Genomic DNA, 16,770 nt, shown 5'->3' with positions numbered 1-16,770 from the left:
TTCTGTACATATTTATATTGATAAACTCACAAGAGGCACAAGAATGGATCAGCTGGTGGATTCAGCCTTATACTGTCATCGAGTGACAGATGCACATAAGACAAAGAGACGAAAGAATTGAAAAGGGCTTTTGGATTGTTCACAAGGTTAACGTATTAGCGAAAACAACAACTTTGTCACTTTGCCATAAAGATGTGCAAAAGTGTCGTAAGAGGAACACGAAAATTCTAACCAGTGATTGGTTGATTTAAATCTGACTCGAAAACAGTAACGCCGCCCTAAGGATCTGCAGCGTTTATATTATATTCCTTCAGACCCCGCAGTTGCCACTCCCCGCATACTTCGCTGCTGCCATTTGCAAGGTTAACTCCGCTCATCTTGGATGTCACGGTGAAAACATCGAGCCACTCGAAGAAGCTGTTCTGCGCTGTGATTGGTTGCCGTGCCGTGGTTTGAACAAGTTAAAAACGGTTTCAGCGGGTTATTGGGAGAATAGCTGTTGTCTTCCTCACTTCTAGGACCGAAGAACAAACGTAGGGATTATTACTAGTTCGTTTTTGTTTAGTGCAGATATGCGATTGATTTAGTTTTTTGGTTTTTTTTTTTACTATAAATAACAGACCAACGGTCTTCGTTGACGTCGTAAAGAAACGCGGATACTAAAGGTAAATATTGATGCTCGTCTATGTTTGTAAACGTTACAACGTTAACATTTTAACGTTAGTCTTCTGGTGGTTTTTGGAGTAGATAGAAATTGAAACGTTAATGCTAGTGTTACTTACAACTCAAAAGTCTGTTTTGTTTTTTTTCTCGGTTAAATCGCGGCCGTTTGTAGTTTTCCTTATGATTTTCTTACAAATCTCCCCTCCCCCACGCTAGCATGCTGCACTTTGAAACCTATAGTTGCTATTGTTAACTTCATCTACGTCATTTTTTCCTAAGTACTTCAAATGTATTGATGCTATCTTTGGGTTATTGTAGGTGGAAGTGCAGAAAATTACAAGTATTGCAATACTTCGACGAATTCATACTGCGTGTGAATTGACGCCACAGCGATTTCAGGTTATTTTTGTGCATAGTCGCTTCCGGAAGTGTGCATAATTTGGAAATTTTAAAATATAAGGTTTAATAATTATAAACATAAATCTCTTGGTTATAGACCATTGTGAAAAGAATAATAACTGAACATAACAGTTTAGTTAAAAATGTTTATTTTGAACGTAAGGTAAAATGCCACTTTTACAACATTTAAGTCTCATGATCACTGTTGTCATTTAGAGAGGAGGTTTTGTCATTGTAGCATCTACAAAAGTTCAAACAGCATAATGTACATAGTGTAGTATTTAAAGTAAAACAATATTATTAAATATATGCTATTGAATACAGTATCTAAGGCAGAACAGTAATCAAAGAACAAAATGGTGATGAAAAAACAGTTCAGCATCAATTGAAAGGTATTGTTTTACTTCAGGGTTTAATGAGCTTGAACATTTTTATTTGTTAATGGAGAAAGGAATTTACTATATCTTTTTACTCTTCAGTTCTAAAATATTTTTCTGTTTTGCAAAGCACAGTTAAACCCAAGCATACTCACTTCACTTTAGATTTAGTTGCTTTAATTCAACAAAGGTTGTTCCTGATTGAAATGTCATGTCTCCCAAAAGATAACGCTGTTGCAGTTTTTCTGTGTAAAAAATCTATACAAATTGTAGCATAATGCTGCAAAAAAAGGCCTTTACTTATATTGCAATGTGAAAGTTTTTTTTTTTTGTTTTTTTTTTGACAGGTATTTCACAGCAGCCATCAACTAACTCAAAAAATAAGTGAAAGTACCACATTACAATGCATTTCATTAAAAAGTTGCAATTGCTGTGGAAATTAGCAATCATATGATGTTTAAAATCTACTGTTAAAAAAAAAAAGAACAACATACTGGACATGTTGCAATTTTGATGATAAACTCCAATAAATGTATGCTAAGACACACAGGACAAGTGCTTTATTAGTTTGGGAATTGGATAAATTATCCAAGTTAAGTTTTTCAACTGTGTTTTCCCATTCAATGTCACTCTTAAATTTAAATTTCAATATAATTATTGGTTGAAGTTTTATGAACTTTATGAATCATTCTATGAATCATTATTGAAGTCTTAAGAACTTCCAAAAAAACACATGTAATGAAAACAAGAAAAAAAAATGGAGCCTTTTTCCCAACATGCAGCTCCTCTGATGAACTAAATAATTTCTGGAAGTAAATTAAATAGAATCACCATTGCAGTTTTTAACAGAGATGTACAGTAAATCAACTTGCAGTACTTACTTTACAACTCACTATTTTTGGTAAGACATTGACCTGGATAGCTAGTGTAACAAAGCTCACATTCTGTGAAAGCATATGCGATCTAGTCAACAGTTTAATAATCACTCGACTTTCTCTCTACAGCTGCCACCATGAACTCCGTGCTGCCGTCAGTGCGCTCCCTCGCGGAGATGTTTGTGGGAAAGACGCAGGAATTCATCAATGAGATCGAAAATGTCCACATGGTGTGGCTCGAAGAGATACAACAAGAAGCAAATCGCATGTTCTCTAGGTAGGCTTACCTTATTGCAGTGAAGGTCTGCTAAATGGATTCTTGCCAAACTTTTTTTTTTTTTTTGTTAACATACATCTCTCTCTTTCTCTCATTTTTTTCAGAGACTTTAATGCTGAACCAGAACTAATGCCGAAAACGCCATCACAGAAAAAGAACAGTCGCAGGAGGCGGGTGTCTGCAGGGCGCCAAGAGGAAAGTCAAGCAAGGAGGTTTGTTTGATAATTTCTTTTTATGAAGGGCAATGACCTTCATAAAAAGGTCATTACCCCTTTTAATGACAGAAGCAGAAACTGAAGACACTGTTATGACACTGCCACAGACACAGGTATGTTGTACCTGTGTCTGTGGCAGCTTTTTATGTTTTGTGTTGCAACGTCTTGTGTTTGTGTTGCATGTGACGCAGGTTCTCAAAGGGAAAGCGTAGCAATCTTCGTGGATCATCTGTTAAACCTTTCAACTTGATTCCTGAAGAAGAAGCGATCTCTGAGGTCTCAACCTCTAAGGCTAGTAACCCTCCAAAACCAAAACGTGCTACCCGTAAAAACAAACAGACGAAGCCTGAAGATGTAGATGAAAGCTTGTCATTCAGTGACAGCAGCAAGCAGGAAGATGTGCAGAACAAGAAGCAAGAGCTGGTGAAGGAAGAGGATGAAGTGGACAAAATTCAAAAAGTTAATGCAGAAACCAAATCTGACAATGCCAGCATCACTTCTCAGTCCTCCTCCGAAGATTCGTTCAGCGGAGTTGGTCGTCAACATCTCAGCAGAGGATCGCTTGTCTGCAGAACTTGCCAATAAGCCAGAGGCGTCTCCGGGTCGTACAGCTACAAAGATAGCAATAGCTGCAGCTGATCGGAGGTCAAGGCGGAGCTCTGCACGCTGCTCCCTCAAATTGCGGCACTCACTGGCTGGTCTTCGGCACAGTATGACACAGGAATCCATCCGCCGGGCTTCACGCCGCTCTATGCTCAAGAGGATGTCTACTCGAATGAGCACCTCTACAAGCAGCAGCAGCAACACTGGTGGTGAGCTATTTAATCTCCCAAATGCAGACATCTTCAACAGATTCTTCCTCACTTTGATTAAACTTCTTTCTCGTCTTTGATTTTCTTTTCTTTTTTGTTTGCGCAGGAGCAAATGCCTTAATGGAATCTGCAGATGAGGATAATGAGGAAGTGTGAGTAAAACCGCTTTCTTTGCATTTAATATCAATTTTTCATTTGGGAGGTTTACATTCTTTTGTGCATTTACAGTTGTAGGAATGGAAATGGCTCTGAGGTTAACAAAATGGGGGTTCACAATTCTGTTTTAAATTCTAAGCTGATGTTTCTCAGAAATTGCATCTGTTCAAAATGAATCACAAAAATGTTCTTTTCTGAAAAATTACGTTTTAATAGATGAGCTTTTTTTTGCCCGTCTGGTGGAAATGAATCTTTTCATTGAGGATGTGTGATATGTGACTGCTAATGAAAGCTGCTTTTTATTTTTATGTGCATATTACATGTTGTGTTTATGTACTGCAAATGGTGAAAAGTCCTAGTATTAATGCATTCAACACATTTGATTTAGAGCCGATAAGTTTATTCACATCATATTTACTTCATGAATAGTTAAAATGTTCCATTGTATTTCTATTCTTAGTAAAGATTCCTGAAGTACCACCAGTGGTACAGTAGAACCATGGCTTTTTCTTGTCTTTTTATAATCTACCCTCATCCACCAGATGCTGCAATTTAATTCATGAATCAGTATCCAGTGTCCCTCATCTATACTATTTTATTCACTTTAGCAGCAAAGCAGAAACTGAAGACATTGTTGATGACTTGCCGGAAAAAGCAAGTGAAGCTTCAAAGGTAGCTTTTCTTTGTTTAGTGTGTTTAACTTATTCCTTTGAGTTGTCTTCTATGTAATTTCTTCCTCCCTTTCCTTCAAACAAGCCTGAAAGCGGTCGTGAAGTCCCTGTGCCTGCTGTTGAGCGCGTAACTCGCTCTGTAGCTGCTAATTCTCCCAAACTGGCTCCTCCTCCGTTGTTTTGCTCTGTGGTTAAAATGAGCACTCCTGCCAAAAAGTCTGGTATGAGATCCTGTCATAGTTTTGCTTTTACTCTGTTGATTATGATTTTCCCTGTAAAAAAAAAACACAAATTCTTAAAATATTTTTGTCTCCTTTCTAGTGGAAGTATCTTGAAATTGAATAAGACAAAACTAACTTACAAAAAAACTTTAAATAATCTGCCTCTGTAACTAGTTTACGTTACTCGGTAGCAAAGAATTGTTGACTTAAAACAATCTCCTATATCTTGTTGAAAAGTCACTTGTACATTATTTGTATCTTGGGTATAATAAGATAGTTGCACTAGAAACTAGACCAAAAATACTAAATAATTAGGATTTTGTGTTTTTTGCAGTGTTGAACTACCACGCAACTTTTCTGATGGTATTAAATTGATGTTTGCATTTTTTTCATTCAGTGGCTGCTACTAGGAAACAAAGCCAGGCAACTCAAAGGTGTGTGTGTTCAGTTTTAGTGTGATGTGTGTGTTTTGTTTTTTTTTAACACTTGGACTTGGATATTGTCCCAAATTGCAAAGAAATAAGAGTACTGTCATGTTAGCAATAATAAAGACATGTCAGTGCTGTGTATAACATTTTAGACTACTTAGACTGACTGTATTGTCATTTTGCATGCACAGGGTGTATACAGAACGAAATTTCGTTGCATACGGCTCAGTTTTATACATATACAGTATATGCAAATTGACTTAGCATTTTTGTTTTTCTGTCTTTAGATCGAGCCTCAGCACAAAACGAAAGGCCCCAGACACTGAGTACAGCCCCACGAAGCGCTTCTCTCCACCGAAGAAAAGCCAAAGTGTACGACACAACAATCTTATTGGGGCGGTTTTTAAACTATTAAGTGGGTTTATTATTGAAGTAATACATGGAACATTGTCTTCTCTCCAATATGTAGACAATGAAACCAAGCATGAGAGCTTTTCTTCACACTGTGAATAAGAATCAGATGCTGATGATGACCCCTAGCTCCATTGGCCGAACCGCCGTGATAAAATCCTTTATCAAACAGACCACTCCTCTGAAAGTTGATCCTAAAGTAAGTTTCAGTCTCACTGACGGTGCCAAATTAATACTGTTAATTAAGACTGTTGCTACTAAAATGTTTCACCACTGTTGTGATTTCTGATTGTTTAAAGAACTGGTAAAGCTTTACTTGTCCTAGGAAATTAAGAAACCCCCTCGCAAATTCATTTATTACATTATAGCAACAGGCCATTTCAAATACATGATAAAAACAGCAAACATTATAATAAAGGAAAAGGATGTAAATTTGCAAAACAGACTCAAATTAATGATCCAGTTATCAACCAAAGGTAACTGTAAGCAACTGGATTTTAGCCTCAATTTAAAGCATTTTTTCAGTTTTCTGGACATTTTTTCCGGATTTGTGGGGTATAGTAAGCTGAATGCTGATTCTCCATGTTTGGTTCTGATTGTGGGGATCCAGAGAAGGTCAGAACCAGAACTGGTCTGTAAGGTTGATACAATAACAGATATTTGTTATATTATAGTGCTAATCCTCTCAGTGATTTCTAAACCAGCTAAAGTATTTTAAAGCATGTCCTCTGAGATACAGGTAGCCAGTGTAAGGACCTTAGAACTGGGCCGATGTTTTAATAGTTTGTGAGAACGCAAACAGAAGCGTTCTGATTGACATTTAGGCAGACCTGCGAAAAGTCTTTTACTAATACGTTTGACTAGCAAAGCCCTTTAACTTGGGCTCTGAGGCGTTATCCCATCTTGTCCAGTCAGAATAAATCACACAAGTTCTTCATTATGAGTTAATTGCATCTCATCACTGAAGTTTTAGTCTGTGTGTTTCCTAAACAAGGCAAAAGAACAACAACCTTGAAATCCTATTAACATTTGTGCCAGTTTGCTTTAGTTGCAAAATTTTGGCTTAAATGTTTTTGTTTCTTCCTCAGATAAACATGGGGACTGTGGTAAGTGTCCTGCTAAAGCACCGTCTGTAGGAATCGGGTGGTGTCTTAACAACCATAGCTGTGAAGGATCAAATTTCACTTGCACAAAAAAAATCCTTCCCCACTGTTGCATCCTAAAGAATGCTTACAAATATAATTTTTGGGGAACACTTCATAAAAATTAAGAAACTAATTTATTTATTCTCTGAAAATGAGGCTAAAAGTAGACCCCAAACCCCAAAAGTGAAATGGAGACACTGTTTAGGTGTGGAAGGGGCTGATAGATGTAGATATAGTAATATTTCACCATTACCAAACATTAGCTGTATTTTGTTTTGATCACTTCACTCTGGGTGTGTGTGTGTTTTAAATCTATTTTTATAGTTTTATTCTAATTTTTAAATCTGCTTTAGGGCCCATTCTGTGCCAGCAAGTGGGGACGATGTCAACAGGAACAATAAAAACCTGACTGTCTAAAACAGACGATTGGAAACAGTCGTAGCCGTTTTCTTTCAGTCTAACATTTTCAGCTAACATTTAAGGTTCAGTTAAATCTGAACCTTGAACATCAGTTCCTCTTGAGTTGTTTCTAGCATGTAATGATATATATTTATCAAGTATGAAGTGAGCCTCAAAGTTATAATTCTTTTTGTTAATTGCTGATTATTCATCTCTCATTTTGTTTGTTTTTCCACACTTTGGAAAAGACTTTTACCCCTCCATCTTGTAAAATAGCCATCTAGGCGCTGACAGACCATCAAAGAGAATCTATACATCTTTTGTGAGGCTCTGCTGCTAATTGTCATGAAATTTTATTTACAAATGAAAATGTCCCACAATAAATTTCAAGCATTCACTAGGAGTTTTGGTATTGGTTAAAATGCATCACTACAAATTCAACCCTCCTTTATGGAGTTTGTGCTATCAATACATTTTTGTAACCAAAATGTTTATCAGTATGGCTAAAGCTGAATATTTAGCTTAGTAAACAATACAATACAATTGCAAAATAACAGATAAATTTGTTTCAGCACAGCTTTGTAGCTTTTTATTTGACATATTCTTCAGTTTTGTTCTACCTCCAAGAGATTGACGTAAAGAAATTCCTGCTACTCTACTGTGTGTGTGTTTACAAAATGGTTTTCTTTTAGCCTTTTATCAAGCTTGTAAACCACTTCACATATACAGGGATTGTCCCCACATTTACCATTTCTCTTAGTTGCTCTGAAGTTTTGTGCATCCAAATGCAACTGGTGTTTCTAACTCACTGGTTTCTCTTTTTTTTTCCCCTCCTCACAGCCATGTTAATGTTTATCGATAAAATCATTAACTCTTTAAAACTTACATCTAATTGTAACCCTTTGTCTTTTATATTTCTGATAATCTGTTTTCTATATTTTTTTTCCTTCTTTCAGACCAAAGAGCGTCACAAGCTGGAGGCTCTTAGAAAGAAGCAGGAACAAGAGGAAGAAAGGATGAGGAAAATGGAGGAAGAAAAGAAGAAAAAGCAGGAAGAGCAGAAGAGGTTTTACCTATACTTGGAATAAAATAAAAGTAGTTGTTTTGACCAAGCTGTTTTTATTTAAATTTCACTTTGACAAACTGTTTTCACAGGAAAAGGGAAGACAGGATAAAAAGAGTGTTTGAGGCAAAGGTAAAGGAAGATCTGAGGGAAGAGGAAAAGAAAAAGAAGATTGAACAAAAGATGGCTCAAATTGATGAGAAGAATGATAAAGTATGTAAAAGGTTTGGTGGCTCTTCATTTGCTCCTAGGGTTGGTTAATATTGTATTTATTTCTTTGTCTACACAGCGTCAGGCTGAGGAGAAAGTGAAAAAGAAACTGGCAGCAAAGCGTCAAGAAGAGCTGGAGCAAAAGAAGAAGCTAGAAGAAGAAGCTAGAAAGAAAAAGATTCAGCAGGTGAAAACTTTATTTTTTTTTTTCAATTTTATCCCTGTAATTTGCTCATTTACCACCATAAATATTGTCTTTTTTTTCTTTAGTCACCCAACTGAAATGTTTATAAGCTTACTGTATACAAACTGTTTTAAAACATTTTGTATTAAAACGTGTTTTAATACAAAAACATTTTTTTTATATATATATATATATATATACTTTATTTTTGATCAGATTTTTATACATGGCAAAATACAGCCACAACACAGAAAAGGAGAGGAAATAATGGTAATAATAATAAATTTAAAAAAAAATCACAAGTACAATGAACAGCATACAGAACTGAAAGGTCACCAAGGGACAGGGGACAGCAATACAACACACACAAAATAAAATTACAGACAGATTTCAGGTGAACAGGTTACAATGTATGTAGAGATCCATGAAGAGTCAAACAGGAGAGAGTTTCTTTGCATAGTTACCAAGTCCTGCAAAACTTTACAGCGCCAAACCTCAATTACCACCCCGAATAATTAATTAATGATACTCAACTTGCTTTAGCATTCCTATAAGTTAACCATTTCGACCAATATTTTTGAATTTTGTTTTCCTGGAGTCTTACGGAGAAGGTAAGCATTTCCATTTCACGTATTTCTTCTACAGTGGCTGACCAGTCACACAGTGTCGATGGGCTCCCACTAAGCCACTTTCTTGTTATTGATTTCTTTCCTGCTATCAGTAGTATTTTCAGAAGGTACTTATCTTGAGTGTTGAGTTCAGTTGGTAAATTACTTGAATATATAATTTTAAAATTGTGCTCTATTTCAAAACAAAGAATTACTTTTATCTCTTTGGCTACCTTTAGCCAATAGGAATAAATCGAATGGGCAGTCCCAGAAAATATGAAAGTGGTCAGCCATTATATTGTTACATCGTCTCCAACAAAGCCCAGATTCAGCTCTGCCGGTCTGAGAAAATGTTCTTTTGGGGGTTATAAAAAACCTAACAATATTCTTCCATGAAAATTCCCTCCAGTGTCCTGAGCTGGTGGTGGTGGAGTTCGTTTGACAAATGTTGAGCATCAGCGTTATTTTAGCCTCCTTTTCCCATGTGTTTTTAATATATAATGTAGATGTTTTTTTATTATTTTCTAAGCACTCATATAGTCTGGACAGCCTCTTCTTATAAGATTTACCTTTATAAGCATCAATAAAGATATTAATGAGGTCCTGATCATTTTTTTCCAATATTTTAATGTTTTTATTAAAGATGGTGCCTGAGCTGCAGGTATCTGAAAAAGTCTTGTTTGTCAAGGTCAAATTTTTCCTGCAGTTGTTGGAAACTTTCCAGATCAGTTCCAGAAGAAATCACGCAGTATGATGTCATGCCTTTTCTGGTTAGTTGATTGAATGTAGAGTCAAATTGTGCTGGTATAAAATCCCTATCATGTTCAATCCATCTTAACCTAGTTTTCCTCTCTAAAAGTGGGTTTCGGAACTCTCTAAACCAGATGCTGAGAGGGACTTTTGTGGAAACACTCAACTCATCTGCATATGTAGTCTTGAGGTGTTTATCCCCCAGCAGAGCTTGCAGGGGGATGTCAATTTGACTTAATTCTAGTTCTTTCCATTTTGCTTCATAACCCTCTTCACATCAGTAAACCGCGAATTGCAGTTGTGCTGCTCTGTAGTAATTTTCCAAACATGGGAGTGACATTCCTCCTTTATCTCTTGGTAATTGTAACGTTTTATAGCGTACCCTTGGTTTCTTATTCTGCCATATAAACCTGGAGATGATCCGGTTCCACTCGTTAAATTGCTTGATAGGAATTTCTATTGATAAAGATTGAAAAAGGAACAACAGTTGAGGTAAAATTATCATTTTTATGATTTCTATTAGGTTGTACAAATCGAGTGTCAGGGGAGCCCATTTGTTCAGGTTATTTTTAACTTTATTAGTTATAGTACCATAATTTGCTTTGTATATTTTGATTACATTTTTAGTAATAACACCTAAATATTTCATGGTTTTTGTTTTCCAATTAAATTTGAACCGATTACTTATATATTCTCTGGGTGAGTAGTTAAAGCACAGGGTCTGAGTTTTTCCAATATTTAATTTATAACCTGAATAAAGTCCAAATTGGTAGAGGCAGGACATGAGGTTAGGTAGACTGGCATCTGGGTCAGATAGGGGTCACCAGGACATCATCGGCGTATAGACATGACTTGTATTCTTTTCCCTTAAATATGATTCCCTTTAATTTCTGGGTCTTCCCTAATTTTTTGGGCAAGTGGCTCTATAAAAAGTGCGAAGAGAATTGGGCTCAGAGGACATCCTTGCCAGCATCCTCGTTTCAGAGGAATTGTGCCTGAAAGGCCTCCATTTATTTTGATCCGGGCTACTGGCGAACTGTGTATTGATTTTAAACAATTTATGATTGTATTATTAAAGCCAAACCTGCAGGAACCAGATATAAGTATTCCCATCGTACAGAGTCAAAGGCTTTTTCAGCATCAAAACTGATTGCTAAAGATTTCAAATTATTTCTGCTCATGATGTCAAATAAGTGTAACGCTCGCCTCCTGTGTACGTCTATTTTTGATAAATCCTGTCTGGTCTGTATCAATCAGTTCGGGGATAATATTTTCTAGTCTACTAACAATTATTGAAGTGAATATTTTATAATCAATGTTCAAGACTGAAATGGGCCGGTATGAGCTACACTCACTTTTATCCTTTCCTGGTTTTGGTATAACGGATCTCACCGCTTGTTTCCAGGATGGTGGAGTCTCCCCTCCTTTAAGCACATGATTAAAACATTTTAACAGCAAAGGTGTTATAGATCTCCTAAAGATTTTATACCATTCAGCTGGTAATCCATCTCCTCCTGGTGATTTACTTGCTTTCAATTTTGAGGTGGCTTTATCGACCTCTGCTGGTGTTATATCTGCAGATATCCACTTATTTTGCTCATTGCCAATTGAGGGGAGATCCAAAGAATCTAGAAACTGTTTTACTGAGGGAAGCTCAGTTAATTCGGGTTGACTATATAAGTTCCTGTAGTATATTTCAAATGATTTATGTATTTTGTCTGGGGAGAAACACATCTGGTTGGAAATGGGGTTTCTAATTTTAAAGATGGATCTGTCTAGTTGTTTTAGTCGCCAGGTTAATATTTTTTTCGCTCGGGGTCCATTTTCATAGTAAGTTTGTTGAATATATTTGAGATTAAGCATCACTTTGTCGTTGAGCTTCCGATTTAGGTCTACTTTTATTGCAGCTATTTGCTGTAGCAGAGCAGGGTCTTTGGTTTCAATATGTTTCTGCTCTAAAATGTTTAGTTGTTAGTCAGGTCATTGAATTGCTCAGATTTTTCTTTTTTCTTCCTTAAGTCGTCTGGCCTCCGCCATCACCCAGGACAGTCTGTCCAGTTTCTCCATCGGCGCTGCCGTGGGATAACCATCGTTGCTATTGCAGTCGGGAGCGAGACCCCCTCTTTCGCAGGTCCTTCATGGCGTCCGCCGCGCTGCTATACGTGACCGTGCCACAGTCAAAAAACACTCGGGAGCTTCGCTGGCTGCGGGGTTTGGAAACGGAGACCTTTTTCTTTCAGAAGTTTTCTGATAGAGGCGTGAGCTTTCCTCTTCTTTTGGGTCTCTGTCGGGTAGTCCTGGTCGAAATAAACCCGCTGCTGGTTGAGGTGTACTTCTCTTTTCTTCCACGCAGCGCGAAGCACCCAATCCCTGGTTCTGAATGCCAGAAAGGCGATCACCACGGAGCGGGGGCTCGCATTCTGCGGCGGTTTGGGACCCAGAGCCCGGTGGCAGCGTTGTATAGCTAGATCCGTATCCTGGAGTGACAGCTCAGCCTTAATGAACCAGTCCATAAACTCCAACAAATTGTCTCCCTCTGTGTCCTCCGGAATCCCGTACACACGGATATTGTTTCTACCTGAGCGTGCTTCTAAATCAGTCAGTTTGGCTTGAATTTTATCTTGGTTGCTTATAGTTTGAGACGGTGTGGCACCTGAGTGGTGTACCAAATAAATAACTGCAAGGATTGTGAACAGAGTTTCAAAACAGACCAATAAAATTTACAATAATTTATTTAAAAGGTGAATAATTAAGAAGGAGGCACAGGCAGTCCTTGAAGGCAAAGTCAATAAACAAGTCCTTAACAGACTCTTAGCTGGCCCAAAGGGGGGTCGCGGTCCTCTACTGCTCCCGGTCCCTGGCGAACCTCAGCCGCGATCCAGCCACTCCTGCTCCTACAGCCCCGCCGCCCGCTCCTTGACGGCGACCAGTCAGGCGACTCGCTGCCCTCAACAGCGATCAGACAGGTGGTACTCCTTGGTGACCAGTCTGCCTGTCTCTAGTCCTCCGGTCCGCCTGCGCCGTCCTCCTAACACCAACAACCAGCCCGGCTCAGTCTGCTTCTCCTCCTAGCTGTCTCACAGTCGATGGCTTATCATCCTCCTGGTCTGCACGCTGCTTAATTAGATGCAGAACACCTGCGCCGCTGCGGTGGGGCGTCTCCCGGTGTACATGGCACGTGACCTCAAACAACCAATCAGAAACATACAACACAACACCCCAAAAATATAACTCAACTAAATCTAAGAAAAGTAAATAAGTTCAAAATATAACAAGCAATCCAAAACAGCAATATAAGAAACATAAATTAAACCAAAAAGGGAAACCAAGGCCACATTACCACAACAGCACCTCTTTCGCCGCCGCCGGTCCACTCCTCCATTTCTGCCACACGCTTTAACGACTCCTCCGTTCTCTTCTGGTTCTCTTTTATGTCCGACACGATTTCATTTAGTCTTCCATTAATCTCTTCTTGAAAACGTCTTAAATCTCTCTTCATGTCGGCAGAGAAGTCGTCGCGAAAGCAGCTCAGCTCTTCCTTCACGTCTGCACGGATAGCTACGATCTCTTTGCGGATAGCTCCGATGCTAGCCGGAAGCCCTTCCATAGCCACGTGCTGGTCAGATTGTTTTAAAAGTTCTCTCTGTTTCTTGTGTTTGTTTTGATTTACCGTTACTTTTTGATGCCTTTCCGCTTTTCATCATAAAATAATCGATTTTAGAGGGTTAATTCAGCTCTGGCAAAGGGGAATTAGACGACCGAGTTGGGAGCTCTGGTTCAACTGCTTCTGCTCACCTCAGCGCCATAACCGGAAGTCAATACAAAAACATTTTATATTTGCCAAGTATGCACACAACAGTCAAATAAAATGGACATTTTAATCCACATGACAAAAGTTAAATATTATTCACCTTCAACATTTTTATTAATTTTTGGAGGATACAAAATTATTAAATGTCACCTGCACTTGAAACTCAGGAGGAGGAGAAACGACAGCAGGAGCTGGCCGCCAAAAAGAAAGCGGAGGAGGAGGAACAGCAAGCTCGCAAAGCTCTGGAGCGCCAGAGGGAGCAAGAACTGGAGCGGGAACGGCAAGCTGCTGCTGAAAGGTCTGTTAGAAATGAGTGACTGCAATTATTGGTATTCGTTCAGGAAAAAAATACTAAAGTATGTAATTGGTAAAATAAAAGATATGAAATTTCAATTTCGCTCTGGGATAGGCCTGTCACAATAACAAATTATGCTGCATGATAAATTGTGATAAACGATAATATTGTTGTTTAGAGGCCATTTTAAAATGATACACTCATGTTGACATAATAATCCACGTTTACCTTCTCAAAAGACCAATAAACTTTAATTTTGTAGAGAACTCTTTAACAGTGGAACTGGACGATATTCTAAATATCCTGCAAACAAAATTGTTAAAAAAATATTAATCAGAATAGAAATTAGAGCTCATTTTAACTTATCATGCAGTTAATTCATCACTGCGACAATTATCACAGTAAGTAAGACGGCACCATCACAGAGAAAGGCTGGGATGGTGCCGTCTATTTATTTAATTTTTTTGCCCTCCCCTTCTTTCCAACATATTTTAATGGCACTCGCCAAAGAGCGAGTCAAGATGTACGTTGCATTTACCTAAGTTATTTTAGCGATGCCAGGTTGTAATAATTGCTTTTTTAATGTGTGTGTGCAGAGAACGGGTAGAAAAAGAAAAGGCTCTTGCTTTACAGCGTGAGGTAGAGCGAGCAGCCAGGGAAAAAGAAGAGAGAGAGCTGGAGGAGCGAAGGAAAGCATTGGAAGACAAAAGGAAACTGGTAAGAAATGTTTTCGTCTGTGCTGTGATGCTTTCAGGCCAAATCAAAAAATGATTTTATTGTTAAGACTGGACTATCAGCATTCGAATTTCGGCAGTAGGAAAAATACTTTCTTTTGTGTGCACTGGAAATATTTGACACTCATGAAAATTATTTTAGGAGGAGCAGCAGAGGCTGGCTGCAAAAGAGAAAGCTCTGAAAGAGCGGGAAGAAGCGAAACGGAGAGAAGCTGCTGCTGAGGCACAAGTAAGCTGACGGGACAAAAATCTGGTGGAAAATCCTTCTAAATTATGTTTTTGTGATGCAAAAATCCTTAAATTGAGATGTTTTTTGTGCATTTATGTGTTTTGTTATTGTCTGATCTTACAAACTCAACATTTCTTTTCTCTCCTCTCAATTGTATTAAAGAAGTTGCTGAATAAAACAGTTGACCTTGAGGTAAGCATCACTCAAATTTAGAGCTTGCATACACTCATTCAGTGATTACAAGCTAAGAACTTGTATACAAAGTTCTGTTTTGTTTTTCTTTTAACTCAGTTATGCTGTCAGTTTTCATGCAACTTGCATGTATTTTTTCTCCTGACCTACTGTTGTCTTTATTTTGTGGTTTGTTTCTTTTTTTCATTCTCCCAGTACTCTGTAATGACAACGCCAGCAGGGAAGGGTGGTCTAAATGTTACTGTGGACATGCAGGTATTTTTTTTTTTTAAACGTTTTTGACACAGGTTTTCTAAAAGCTTCTACTTTGTAACTTCTACTTTTCATCATCAAGCCTCATTGTGTGCTTTCCACTTTCTCCCTGCAGGAAATGTCAGTTCAGTCGTACGCCATCACTCCTGATGGTGGAAATAAGACACTGACTATTTCAAAAAATCCAGAGGATTACGGAATGGACCAGAACAGCGATGATTCAACAGATGATGAATCTGCCCCGAGAAAACCCATTCCCTCTTGGGCCGAAGGTGTGTATAAGCAGTTAGATTATTTATATTGCAAAATTTAAAAGCAAGAACCCCATTTTTTGTCTGGGGTTCTTGGTTGATTTTTGCAACCCCACCAGTGTAGGGCTTTCTAAATATTAGTTTGTGCATGTTCTTCTGCACATAATGCTTATATGCCACTTCAAAACTGTCAAACTATTTTTACTTTTCCAGGTGTCAATCTGAAGCAGCTAATGGGGAAGCAGTACTTCAACCCTATTGATGTGGACTCCATCTTTGGGCCCATTGAGCCACTCAGACTGGAGAACATATTTTACAAAAGCAAACCACGTTTCTTTAAACGCACCAGCTCTGCAGTGTGGCACTCTCCTCCAACTGGAGGGAAGTGAGACCTTTTAAGTGAAAACAGTGTGGCGTTTGCTGCTGTATTAAAATTGCTTTAAATCTGTTTCAAATAAAGTTTTTCCATTGTAATTTGTTTTTCTTTTAGAGGTTTTCTATTAGTGAGAAAACATGATTTAGAGCTAGTTTGAGTTAGTAATGTAGGAAAAAAAAAACAACATACAGTACTGAGAATGTGGAAAGTTATTTTGCCTGGTTGCATGTTTAGGCCCAAGCAGTGAAATCGCTGCAAAGGCCTATTGTAGTCACGCTGCTATGATTCTTCCATCAAATTAACTGGCTTTTTAGAGGCCTTGACAGTATCTGAAAACCCACCAAAGTTGGTGGTCTGTGAAAAATTACATAGTGGAATACTTTGATGGATGCTATGGAACATTGCCTGGCATAAAAATTATGGTTTTCTAGAAAGATGTAGACTTTTTTTCCTGCACCACATGCTTGAAGAAAGAAGAAAGTGTCTTCTAAAAACTACCAGCAGGTTTGGGAGTTGATTTTCAACCCAAAAAAGTCCAACTAGCTCATCTGTAATAGCACCAGCCCACACCAGAACTCTGCCTTCATCTTGCAAGCATCTGATCACATTTGATTCTTCTCAAATCTTTGGTGGTTAATTAACTTTTTTTTTTTGTCTTGTGACCCTGTTCACTATTTGCAGCAAAATGTTTGATAGTTCTGTGATCATGCCCCAATATCTTAGCAATTCAAGAGTGCTGCAGGACTTTTTTTTTTTTTTTTTACAG

At 38.0% G+C, this 16,770-nt stretch overlaps 1 protein-coding gene across 1 annotated transcript; it reads left to right on the top strand.

The window, feature by feature from the left end:
• The first annotated feature begins 411 nt into the window (after positions 1-411).
• Positions 412-16,102, top strand: incenp (inner centromere protein). The gene is given in 22 exon segments (XM_032549827.1): positions 412-665; positions 2,444-2,591; positions 2,696-2,803; positions 2,998-3,309; positions 3,311-3,618; positions 3,725-3,770; positions 4,383-4,446; positions 4,531-4,666; positions 5,064-5,100; positions 5,382-5,466; positions 5,564-5,704; positions 6,594-6,611; positions 8,006-8,115; positions 8,205-8,325; positions 8,402-8,509; positions 13,843-13,973; positions 14,567-14,687; positions 14,847-14,933; positions 15,096-15,125; positions 15,321-15,380; positions 15,493-15,649; positions 15,842-16,102. Coding segments are annotated over 21 exon segments (2,496 nt in total). The 5' UTR covers positions 412-665; positions 2,444-2,451; the 3' UTR covers positions 16,018-16,102.
• The last annotated feature ends 668 nt before the right edge of the window (positions 16,103-16,770 follow it).

Source organism: Xiphophorus hellerii, chromosome 2 (assembly GCF_003331165.1).
Source record: "Xiphophorus hellerii strain 12219 chromosome 2, Xiphophorus_hellerii-4.1, whole genome shotgun sequence".
NCBI classification, from domain to species: domain Eukaryota; kingdom Metazoa; phylum Chordata; class Actinopteri; order Cyprinodontiformes; family Poeciliidae; genus Xiphophorus; species Xiphophorus hellerii.
This window is presented reverse-complemented; position numbering and strand designations above follow the sequence as displayed.